The 12,080-nt window shown below is 43.0% G+C and overlaps 1 protein-coding gene across 2 annotated transcripts; it reads left to right on the top strand.

Annotated features, from left to right (window-relative positions):
* Positions 1–1,945: 1,945 nt before the first annotated feature.
* On the top strand, positions 1,946–10,727 carry prmt5 (protein arginine methyltransferase 5). 2 transcript variants are annotated; one of them, XM_014191567.2, is made up of 16 exons: positions 1,946–2,170; positions 5,129–5,247; positions 5,422–5,507; positions 5,788–5,922; positions 6,064–6,176; positions 6,265–6,314; positions 6,422–6,585; positions 6,689–6,850; positions 7,688–7,765; positions 7,888–7,946; positions 8,061–8,183; positions 8,436–8,611; positions 9,002–9,205; positions 9,355–9,465; positions 9,554–9,618; positions 9,717–10,727. In XM_014191567.2, exons 1-16 carry the CDS (start codon positions 2,073–2,075, stop codon positions 9,867–9,869), a joined length of 1,896 nt encoding a protein of 631 aa, XP_014047042.2. In that variant the 5' UTR covers positions 1,946–2,072; the 3' UTR covers positions 9,870–10,727. The 2 variants fall into 2 exon arrangements, with proteins under 2 accessions (XP_014047042.2, XP_014047038.2); XM_014191563.2 differs by having other exon boundaries at positions 9,548–9,618.
* Positions 10,728–12,080: the final 1,353 nt, after the last annotated feature.

Genomic DNA, 12,080 nt, shown 5'->3' with positions numbered 1-12,080 from the left:
TACCATTCCAGTGTTTAATTGCTATATTGTAATTACTTCGCCACCATGGCCTATTTATTGCCTTAACTTACCTCATTTGCACTCACTGTATATAGACTTTTTGTTTTCTTTGTTCTACTGTATTATTGACTGTATGTTTTGTTTATTCCATGTGTAACTCTGTGATATTGTATGTGTCGAATTGCTGCGCTTTATCTTGGCCAGGTCGCAGTTGCAAATGAGAACTTGTTCTCAACTAGCCTACCTGGTTAAATAAATGTGAAATAAATAAAAAATGTTAAAAAAAAATAAAAAATTGATAGGATAGTCTCGAACGGAGTTCGTCCAGTTTATTCTCCAGTGATTGCACGTTCGCCAATAGAACGGAGGGCAAAAGCATTTTATCAACTCACCGTCGAAGTCTCATCAGGTATCCCGCACACCAGCCTCTGTAATGCCGCCTCTTCCTTTTCCGAGTATCGGGCATTTGGTCCATGTCTAGGATGAGCAATATATCTTCTGCCTCCGACTCATTGAAGTAGAAATCCTCATCCAAATTGATTAGTGATCTCTGTTCTGATGTCCAGAAGCTCTTTTCAGTCATAGGAAGTGATGGCGGAAACATTACAAAAAACTTTAAGAAGAAGAAAAACACAAAAAATTGCACAATTGGTCAGGAGCCCGTAAAACGGCTGCTATTCTCTCCAGCACCATTTATCCATTCAACACACTAACACAATACATGTAATTCTACATTTCAAAGGGGGAAAAAACTAGTGATCACTCTGAGCTGTTAGTCAAATGCACTGTGACCAGTCAGTCAAATGCATGTGATCTAGTTGTTTTGATTATCAGAAGTGCCATTGGACTTCTGTTAGGTACGCTTTTATGAGCGTGTTGGATCACGTACAGCAACATCAACAAATTATTGTCATTGTTGCTAGCTACATTTCCATCCAGAATCACAACAACACACCGGCCATGTTTGAAAGCATCAAAACGACTGCATGCTGACTGATCTACAAATCACCTTGTATCATAAATAAGGACTCATTATTATTTGTAGATCAGTCAGTCAGTCACAATTTACCCATGACACATTGCAGTTCTGATCCTCTCGAACACGGCCACTTCCTTTAGCCCTATTGAATCCTGCCATCATTTTCGTGACATTGTCAGCCAACCCCTCTGTAGGTGCTTTCAAGACAACTGGTGCCACTTTCAAAACAACTGGGAACTCGTAACTGGGAAATCTCTAACTTCCGTCTTCAGTGCGTTCAAAACAACTGGGAACAACTCAGACCGGGAAAAATCATTTAAACGATCATCCAACTCAGAATTTCAACTCAGGAACTCTGGCCTCATTCTAGATCTCCAACTTACGGACCAGAAGATAACTGATGTCATGATCTGATCTTGTATTTTTCAGAGCTCCCAGTTGTTCTGAACGCGGCATGGGAACTCATATATACAGTCATTGGTCTGATCTCCAGAAAGAGGCCAGAGTGGCGCAGGGGTCTAAGGTACTGCATCACAGTGCAAAAGGCGTCACTATAGACCCTGGTTCGATTCCAGGCTGAATCACAACTAGCCGTGATTGGGAGTCCCATAGGGCGGCGCACAATTGAACCAGTGTTGTTAGGGTTTGGCTGTGGTAGGCCGTCATTGTAAATAGGGGGGGGAAAACAAAGGGGAAACTGACTTGCCTTGTTAAAGAAAGGTTAAATAAAAACATTCCCGAATTGGATGACCATTCAAAATCATTTTTCTAGTCGGAAGCTATTTATTTTCTTCCGAATTCCCAGTTGTGTTGAACGCACTGAAGTTGGAGATTGCCGAGTTCCCATTTATTTAGAACGCAGCGTATGTGATCAAGACGATCCCAAATATTTTTCGAACAGCCTCAAACTAACATAATCTCACTGGACGTGCAAGTATCGCGACAGTTCTCGAAACGTGTGAAACTGCATTCCTGAGGAAGTCATTTTGACTCTCATCTCCAATGATAGCAAATACATGACCCGAGCCAAAATGGCGTCGGTTTCCCTTTTACTAAACTGCAACTCTCTTCTTTCCCATTCACTCGGCTGACGATGGCGTCCCACAGCACAGGAGGCAGGGTGTCCTGCGGGAGAGATTTGAGTTGTGTGCCTGAGGTTGCTGACACACTTGCGGCGGTGGCTAAACTTGGGTAAGTAAACTGTTTCGCTCCAGCAATTATTTGGGGGGAGGTGGAGGTCAATACAGGAGCCGACAAGGCTAGTATATACCATTCGGCTTCATTTCTGCATGTGATGTTGCTAGCTATTTTACTCGTAGCTCGCTAGCTAGGTGAATTTTCCGGTGACGGTGAATTACCACGTGCACCATCACAATGGCTAACAACGAGATGATCCTCCTTACCACGACCTCAATATGATTTGATGAGAATACATTTGACAGTGGAGCCATGACGTTACTTGAATGTATTATCCAAGTAAATAACCTTTAAAGTTTGTAGCTACAGCAATATGCCTAGCTACAGTCAACTTTACGCAAGAGCGTGAAGTTATTTCAATGGCCAGTTATCGTTATCAAGTCATTGACTAAGTTGTTGTAAAGATGGGGCGACGTATGTATGTTTGTTTATACAAATATTTTTTGACACAGAGATAAACTGTACTAGTTGTTCAGGCTCTAATTTTGTCTCATCTCGATTACTGTCCAGTAATGGTCAGGTGCAGCAAAGAAAGTCCGTGTAAAGCCGCAGCTGGCTCAAAACAAAGCAGCATGCCTTGCCCATATTAATGATAGTCATTCGTGGTTGAGGAGAAATTGACTACTTCTCTTCGAGTCTTTTTAATAAACATCTGTGTGTTGAAAATGCCTAACTTGAGTAATATATTTGGGTACACTTCATACAGACCCCGCCACTATGGGTTTCTTCACTGTCCCAAAACCAAAAACCGATGTAATATTTCGTTCAGTTATGTATAGAGCCATATCGTCATGGAATGCTCTGCCACCAGAGGTTACTCAGGCAAAAAGCAAGTTTAGCTTTAAAACAACATATTTGTATCAGTGTCTCTCCTCTTTCTAAATATCTACTTTAACTGTACTGTATATATGCGTATGTGTATATACAGTACCAGTCAAAAGTTTGGACACCTACTCATTCCAGGGTTTTTCTTTATTTTTACGTTTTTCTATATTGTACAATAATAGTGAAGACATCAAAACTATGAAATGTAGTAACCAATAAAGTGTTAACCAAATCAAAATATATTTTATATTTGAGATTCTTCAAAGTAGCCACGCTTTGCCTTGATGACAGCTTTACACACTCTTGGATGAGAAACCCTTGAGTGAGTAGGTGTGTCCAAACTTTTGACTGGTACTGTATATTAATTGTGTAAATATACAGTTGAAGTCGGAAGTTTACATTCACATTAGCCAAATACATTTAAACTTAGTTTTTAACAATTCCTAACATTTAATCCTAGTACAAAATTCCCTGTCTTAGGTCAGTTAGGATCACCACTTTATTGTAAGAATGTGAAATGTCAGAATAATAGTAGAGAATGATTTATTTCTGCTTTTATTTCTTTCATAGCATTCCCAGTGGTTCAGAAGTTAACCTCCTCATACACTCAATTAGTATTTGGTAGCATTGCCTTTAAATTGTTTAACTTGGGTCAAACATTTCAGGTAGCCTTCCACAAGCTTACCACAATAAATTGGGTGAATTTTGGCCCATTCCTCCTGACAGAGCTGGTGTAACTGAGTCAGGTTTGTAGGCCTCCTTGCTCGCACACGCTTTTTCAGTTCTGCCCACAAATTTTCTATAGGATTGAGGTCATGGCTTTGTGATGGCCACTCCAATACCTTGACTTGGTTGTCCTTAAGCCATTTTGCCACAACTTTGGTAGTATGCTTGGGGTCATTGTCCATTTGGAAGACCCATTTGCGTCCAAGCTTTAACTTCCTGACTGATGTCATGAGATGTTGCTTCAATATATCCACATAATTTTCCTGCCTCATGATGCCATCTATTTTGTGAAGTGCACCAGTCTCTCCTGCAGCAACGCACCCCCCCCCCCCACAACATGATGCTGCCACCCCCGTGGGATGGTGTTCTTCGGCTTGCAGCTTCCCCCTTTTTCCTCCAAACATAACGATGGTCATTATGGCCAAACAGTTGTATTTTTGTTTCATCAGACCAGAGGACATTTATCCAAAAAGTACTGTCTTTGTCCCCATGTGCAGTTGAAAATTGTAGTTTGGCTTTTTTATGGAGGTTTTGGAGCAGTGGCTTCTTCCTTGCTGAGCGGCCTTTCAGGTTATGTCGATATAGGACTCGTTTTACTGTGGATATAGATACTTTTGTTCCGGTTTCCTCCAGAATCTTCACACGGTCCTTTGCTGTTGTTCTGGGATTGATTTGTACTTTTTGCACCAAAGTACATTCATCTCTAGGAGACAGAACATGTCTCCTTCCAGGCATTTGGAATTTGCTCCCAAGGATGAACCAGACTTGTGGAGGTCTTTTTTCTGAGGTCTTGACTGATTTTCTTTTGGTTTTCCCATGATGTCAAGCAAAGAGGCACTGAGTTTGAAGGTAGGCCTTGAAATACATCCACAGGTACACCTCCAATTGACTCTAATGATGTCAATTAGCCTACCAGAATCTTCTAAATCCATGACATTTTCTGGAATTTTCCCAGCTGTTTAAAGGCACAGTCAACTTAGTGTATGTATACTTCTGGCCCACTGGAATTGTGATACAGTGAAATAATCTGTCTGTAAACAATTGTTGGATAAATGACTTGTCATGCACAAAGTAATGTCCTAACCGACTTACCAAAACTATAGTTTGTTAACAAGGAATTTTTGGAGTGGTTGAAAAACTAGTTTTAATGACTCCAACATAAGTGTATGTAAACTTCCAACCGTAACTGTAATTTGTCTTTTCAACAAGGTTTATTCTTATTCAATTTTAATGTAATATCTTGTTTTCTTGTCTATAACTGTTCTGTACTTTGTCATGTATTTGTATGTTTTATGTGGACCCTAGGAAAAGTAGCTGCTGCATGTGCAGTAACTAATGGGGATCCAAATAAACTATTGTTAGATCAAGTGTCAAGTAATGTGTCCCATTTGTCACTTTCAGGTTTGACTTCCTGTGCATGCCCCTCTTCCACCCGAGGTTCAGGAGGGAGTTTGAGTTGGACCCAGCCAAAGTCCGATCAGGAGCCCATACGCGCTCTGACCTTCTGCTCTGTGGGAGAGGTGAGGAGGCTACCTGTATTCATACTGACCTCAATGGTAGACAGTTCATTCTCATGCACATGGCCCAGTTCCACTGAGCACAGGAGCATCTACTTACAGGGCCATCTAATGGCTCTATAGTATGTATATTTAATTAAGTATCGGGATATTGAATTTCACTTCTTCCTTACCCAGACTGGAACACTCTGGTTGTTGGAAAGCTTTCTCCATGGATCGAGACCGACTCAGAGGTGGAGACAGAACGCAGGAATTCAGAAGCGGTGAGTTGGACAGACTTTGGGTGTGTTCATTAACTTCCAACGTAGCAAACAGTTGCAAAACATTTCCCAAAATAACTTTTTGCGATGAGAACGATTGTTTCTTTTGGGAAAATTATTTTGGATCCCTCCCCATTTTCTTCCGTTTGGCTCTGTTTGGTTTAGCGAATACACCCCCGGCCTTGTTCGTGAACTAAGAAAAGTTCAAGCAGAAAGTTTTAAACATCTTAGCTACAAGTTGAATTGTTGCTCTCCTACCTGCCATCCCTCTGTCCTGTCTCAGGCCCTGGTACAGGAGCTGAACTTTTCAGCGTATCTGGGTCTGCCAGCCTTCATGGTCCCTCTGAAGGGCCCTCACTGTGCCAACCTGGCCCGCGTGCTGCTCAACCACATCCAGACAGGACACCACTCCTGCATGGTGACTACAGCACTCAAGCGTTCTCTATCTATAGCGTATACAAATTAGAACTAATTCTTAATCCTTGACTTATATTGTGGCGGGCAATGTTAAGGTAAATCGGTTAACTTTAAACTAAGCAACTGGATTGTTTCATATCAGTTTTGGATCCGGGTCCCCCTGATTTCCGCTGACGACATGCGTGATGACATCATCGAGAACGAGCCTACAAAACACACAGATGATGGCAGTGATGACGAGAAGACCTGGGCCTGGTAAGTATTGTGCTGTGACCAGGGCCTGCAGAATTTTTTTTAGTTTTAGTTTCTGTTTTAAATGTACCTTCGGTTTTTCCTTTTTCAGGTGGCATTCATTCAGAACTCTTTGTGACTACAACAAGAGAATCTGTTTAGGTAAGGGAGCAGGACGGGGAAACATGTTGGGGTGGTGTTGACAAACTGATAAGTAATTGATTTGGTCACAATTGTTCCTGATTTGTCTTCCCTTCCTTTTGCTGAAGCCATTGAGGTTGGAGAAAACATGCCCTCCGACGCTGTGATTGACAAGTGGCTTGGGGAGCCAATCAAAGCAGCCGTTCTTCCCACCAGCATCTTTTTGACCAATAAGAAAGGGTTCCCGGTCCTTTCAAAACCCCACCAGAAAATCATCTTCCGTCTCTTCAAGGTACAGTAAATTCTAGGCTACGGCAATTGTGATAGCAAAGAAGTGTTTTATCTTCACTCTGTCCTTTAATATGTATTTTACAAAACATTTTCTCTTCTCCCAGCTTGAGGCCCAGTTCATCTTCACTGGCACCAGTCGTCACAGTGAGAAGGACTTCCGCTCCTACCTGCAGTACCTTGAATATCTCAACCAGAACCGCCCTGTCCCTAATGCCTATGAACTGTTTGCCAAGGGTTACGAGGATTACCTACAGTCTCCTCTCCAGGTATGTGTGTTGAGGTTTGCAAATAGTCATACCTACAGTACCAGTCAAAAGTTTGGACACCTACTAATTCCAGGGTCTTTATTTTTACTATTTTCTACATTGTAGAATAATAGTGAAGACATCAGCTTTAAAACTATGAAATAAATAATGCCAAGAGTGTGCGAAGATGTCATCTAGGTAAAGGGTGTCTACTTTGTAGAATCTCAAATATTAAATATGTTTTGATTTGCTTAATGCTTTTTTTGGTTACTACATGATTCCATATGTGTTATTTCATAGTTTTGAGGTCTTCACTGTTATTCTACAATGTAGAAAATTGTTTAAATAAAGACCCTGGAATGAGTAGGTATGTCCAAACTTTTGACTGGTACTGTATATTGTAGTGATGGGCGGGGAATTGATTGATTGCCAATTTTGGGCAATATTATATTGTTACTTTGACGCCAAGTAAAAAAATTAAATTATATTTTTGTATTTTTAGCTAGGTAGCGTTAGCGAGCGTTAGTTGGCTGTACCTGCGCCAAAACGCCGGTATTTTTCATCCTATAGCTTGTTCTCAGTCTTTTTAAATTGTGAGCTAACTTTTTCAGCACTTATTTCCCTGACTGATCAAAACAAATTTTCTCATCTGTAGCAGACATGCAGAGTGCAATATGTTTAACAAATCGCAGTATCGCATCACAATACTTATAGAATCGTGAGAATCGCAATACATATCGTATCGGCACCTAAGTATCGTGATATCGTATCGTGAGGTCCCTGGCAATTCCCACCCCTATTATATTGTTTGTGTGTATGTATTGGATTCTTTGTCTCTAATTGTTCTCTTCCCATTAGCCCCTCATGGACAATCTGGAGTCTCAGACCTATGAAGTGTTCGAGAAGGATCCCATCAAATACTCCCAGTACCAGCAGGTAAGGAGCCTTTGACACAGATGTCTTCCCATTCTAATACACTGTAACAGCTAGCAAATGGTGCTGTGGCTGGTAGGGTAATATAATGAAGTACTGATTGGGTTCTCCTGATCTTTCTGCAGGCTGTGTACAAGTGTCTGCTCGACAGAGTCCCGGAGGAGCAGAAGGCGACCAATACACAGTGAGTAGCTCCAACACCTACCTGTCTGTCATCTCTCTTAGTATCTATTCTCCTGACAATGACCTTCCCCCTCTGTATCTGGTGCGTAACAGTATGTATGCTCTGTGACCTTAGAGTTTTGATGGTGCTGGGGGCTGGGAGAGGTCCTCTGGTCAATGCCTCCCTGCGTGCTGCCAAGCAGGCTGACAGGAAGCTCCGTATCTACGCTGTGGAAAAGAACCCCAACGCTGTTGTCACGTGAGTGAACTCGCTGACCCTCTAATTGGGTTTCCATTGTTCACCAACCTCATTCAAGGAGATTATAGAACTCCTTTTCAACGTAGTTTCATTAATGTAATCATTTAATTCATGTATTACGAGTAATCGCCCAGTTAGGTTTAATACTTTCTGGCAGGTAAATTACAAGACTATAATGGGACGGTTGGCAATGTTAATCTCCATTGAGCTCCATCTTCTGTCTGTGAGACTGATCCTGCCACTCTCTCCCAGGCTTGAGAACTGGAAGTTTGAGGAGTGGGGCGATCAGGTCACCGTGGTGTCGTGTGACATGAGGGAGTGGGCGGCACCTGAGAAGGCGGACATCATCGTCAGCGAGCTGCTCGGGTCCTTCGGGGACAATGAGCTGTCCCCGGAGTGTCTAGATGGAGCACAGCACTTTCTCAAAGGTAGGGGTAAATATTGCACTTCTGCAGTGCACCTCGTTGATATTGAAATGTCACACTACTTACTAAAGAGCGGTGAAAGGGCCATCTCTTCGCTGTCGGATGACAACCTCGTAAGCAGTAACTCCACTCATTGTACTCAACTCCACTCATTGTAACATTTCATGACTAGGACCAACAAAGTTGATAAAAAATTGCTTCTGAAATGTCATTGTATATTTGGAAAATAATGGGAAAAAATTTTTTCTCCATTTACTGAAAAGTTTGTTTTGGAGATGAGAGGTTTTCACCAGACAGTGATGATATATATCATCATTTTAATTGTCATTCAATGCACTTTTTTTGCCTATACCCTCTCTCATCCAAACTTGTCCCGATTATCTCGTTCCTCAGATGGTGGGGTTAGCATCCCCTGTTCCTACACCTCTTTCCTAGCCCCCCTCTCCTCCTCCAAGCTGTATAATGAGGTTAGGGGTTGCAGGGAGCGAGACAAGGACCCCGAGTGTCATTTTGAGACCCCCTACGTCGTCAGACTCCACAACTTCCACCAGCTGGCTGAGCCCAAAGCCTGCTTCACCTTTGTACACCCCACCACAGGTAACATACACGCGTCAAACCCCCTTGCATGGCTAATGCTTACACACCAACACTCACACATCCCACCATAGGTAATACACACTCCCTAGCTAACACCGGGTAACGATCACACAAGATATGTAATAAATGCACTTTTCTTTCCTTTTTAGATATGAACAACAATAGGTATCAGTGCCTTAGATTCTCTGTGGGATGTAACACAGTGCTGCATGGCTTTGCTGGATACTTCGAGACCACTCTCTACGGAGACGTCACACTCAGTAAGTACCAAGAGTGGGAATGGTGATGTTTTGACATATAAGATGGATGGATATCGTTAACATCAATGTGTGTGTCTGTTTGGTCAAGGTATCAAGCCAGACACCCACTCTCCCGGAATGTTCTCCTGGTTCCCCATCCTGTTCCCTCTCAAAGTAAATTGACTGTCATGTAAAATGCATACTTTACATTTAGCACATTTTTATTACCCAAAAGAATGTAGTGTATTTTGACCCGTTTCTTCCACCTGCAGCAACCGATCCCTGTGACGCGGGATGATGATGTCGTGGTGAGGTTCTGGAGGTGTAACAATGGGAAGAAGGTGTGGTATGAGTGGGCCGTGACAGAGCCCTCATGCTCTGCTATCCACAACCCAGCAGGAAGATCCTACACCATCGGCCTGTGAAGACCTCGCACACACTCTCATACTCGCATATACTCACACACACATATATACAGACACAATTAAACAGGCACTTCGTTGCTAATGAAGTGCAGGTAGTTTCTCACAAAATGTCCAGCATTTCACCAATTGGGCTGTAATAATGAGCCTGCTCATACCATGAAACATACGGACCAGGATCACGGTGACGCTTTAGATCTGCGAATGAGATTCCAATCAATGGTTTAGGTGGGACCGATTTTTGAGTCTATTTTACAGTATTGTTCAGAGAAGTCAGTTTCAGGCATGGACTATCATTCAAATACAATGTTTACTGAGATTACGTTACTTGTATAGCAGGCAGTCAAGATGTCTTTAGAGAGTGGATCTCATAGACTGTCAGCCTTTTCTGTCTACGTGGGTCGTCATCCGTCCTCCCTCAGATGTTTTTATTTTATTTTTTATATTGTTTCAGTCACCTGGCATCACAGTCACACAGACTTGCCAACAGGACCTCAGCCTTACTGACAACCACACCTGGGTCAAACATGCACATGTTTTCGATCAAATACTTTAGGTGCGCTTGATTTAATGTGCACGACCCAATGGAATAGTCCCAAAAACGTGAACTCTGGCAAGCTAAATCAAGCGCACCTCAAGTATCTGAAAGAGTACAAGTATTTATTTGGTCTAGGTCTGCTGAGCACACATTCCAAGCTACAACTCGGATGAGATGGCTCTAAATTTTCACTCAACACTTACCTGGTTACAACTCCGCTACTGCAGGGTGTAGGAGACGGGCTTTTCAGGATGTATGTTTTTCGGGTGTTCATTTTCAGTTTTTGTCTGAGCCATGTTGTCAATAAAGACAATACTACTAGATATTTGCTGCTCTCTGCACTGTATGTGCTTCATTGACTTACTTATTTTGCATGTCCCCTTCATGAGTAAAATGGCAGGCTGTGACAAGGTCCCTATTCCATTGCCAAGCATATATCAAAAGCTATTTGGAATTTCAAACATGAATGCACGCTTGTACACATGTATGTCTATAAAATATCCTCATCCTAGTGTCTTCTCAACACTACACCATTGAATGTACTACTGATTTGTGTAGTGTCCAGTAGGAGAGGGCAGGATGCCATATTGGCATTGAATGTGATGTGCATTAGGTTTACCTCTATCAAAAGGGCGGTAGGTAGCCTAGCGGTTAGAGCGTTGGGCCAGTAACCGAAAGGTCGCTAATATAAACTCAGACAAAAAAGAAACACACTTTATTTTCAGCAAACTTAACGTGTAAATATTTGTATGAACATTCAACAACTGAGACACAAACTGAAGAAGTTCCATAGACGTGACAATGTATCCCTGAACAAAGGGGGGTCAAAAGTAGCAATCAGTATCTGGTGTGGCCACCAGCTGCATTAAGTACCGCAGTGCATCTCCTCATGGACTGCACCAGATTTGCCAGCTCTTGCTGTGAGATGTTACCCCACTCTTCCACCAAGGCACCTGCAAGTTCCCAGACATTTCTGGGGGGAATGGCCCTAGCCTTCACCCCTCGATCCAACAGGTCCTAGAGGTGCTCAGTAGGATTGCGATCAGGGCTCTTCGCTGGCTATGGCAGAACACTGACATTCCTGTCTTGCAGGAAATCACGAGCAGTATGGCTGGTGTCATTGTCATGCTGGAGGGTCATGTCAGGATGAGTCTGCAGGAAGGGTACCACATGAGGGAGGAGGATGTCTTCCCTGTAACGCACAGCATTGAGATTGCCTGCAATGACGACAAGCTCAGTCCGATGATGCTGTGACACACCGCCCCAGACTATGACAGACCCTCCACCTCCAAATCGATCCCGCTCCAGAGTACAGGCCTCGGTGTAACGCTCATTCCTTTGACGATGAATGCGAATCCGACCATCACCCCTGGTGAGACAAAACCGCAACTCGTCAGTGAAGAGCACTTTTTGCCAGTCCTGTCTGATCCAGCGACGGTAGGTTTGTGCCCATAGGTAACGTTGTTGCCGGTTATGTCTGGTGAGGACCTGCCTTACAACAGGCCTACAAGCCCTGTTCAGCCTATTGAGGACAGTCAGCACTGATGGAGGGATTGTGCGTTCCTGGTGTAACTCGGGCAGTTGTTGCTGCCATCCTGTAACTGTCCCGCAGGTGTGATGTTCAGATGTACCCTGCCACTGCGAGGACGATCAGGTGTCTGTCCTGTCTCCCTGTA

Source organism: Salmo salar, chromosome ssa03, assembly GCF_905237065.1.
Source record: "Salmo salar chromosome ssa03, Ssal_v3.1, whole genome shotgun sequence".
Taxonomy (NCBI): Eukaryota; Metazoa; Chordata; class Actinopteri; order Salmoniformes; family Salmonidae; genus Salmo; species Salmo salar.
Note: the sequence above shows the minus strand (reverse complement) of the source record. Positions and strands in the feature narration are given on the sequence as shown.

Bases quoted from the DNA above. Each gene is read 5' to 3' on its own strand.
- prmt5 (XM_014191563.2), top strand. From the start codon at position 2,073: ATGGCGTCCCACAGCACAGGAGGCAGGGTGTCCTGCGGGAGAGATTTG. The intron at 5,248-5,421 runs GTGAGGAGGCTA...TTCCTTACCCAG, and splicing joins CCTTCTGCTCTGTGGGAGAG to ACTGGAACACTCTGGTTGTT. The intron at 5,508-5,787 runs GTGAGTTGGACA...GTCCTGTCTCAG, and splicing joins AACGCAGGAATTCAGAAGCG to GCCCTGGTACAGGAGCTGAA.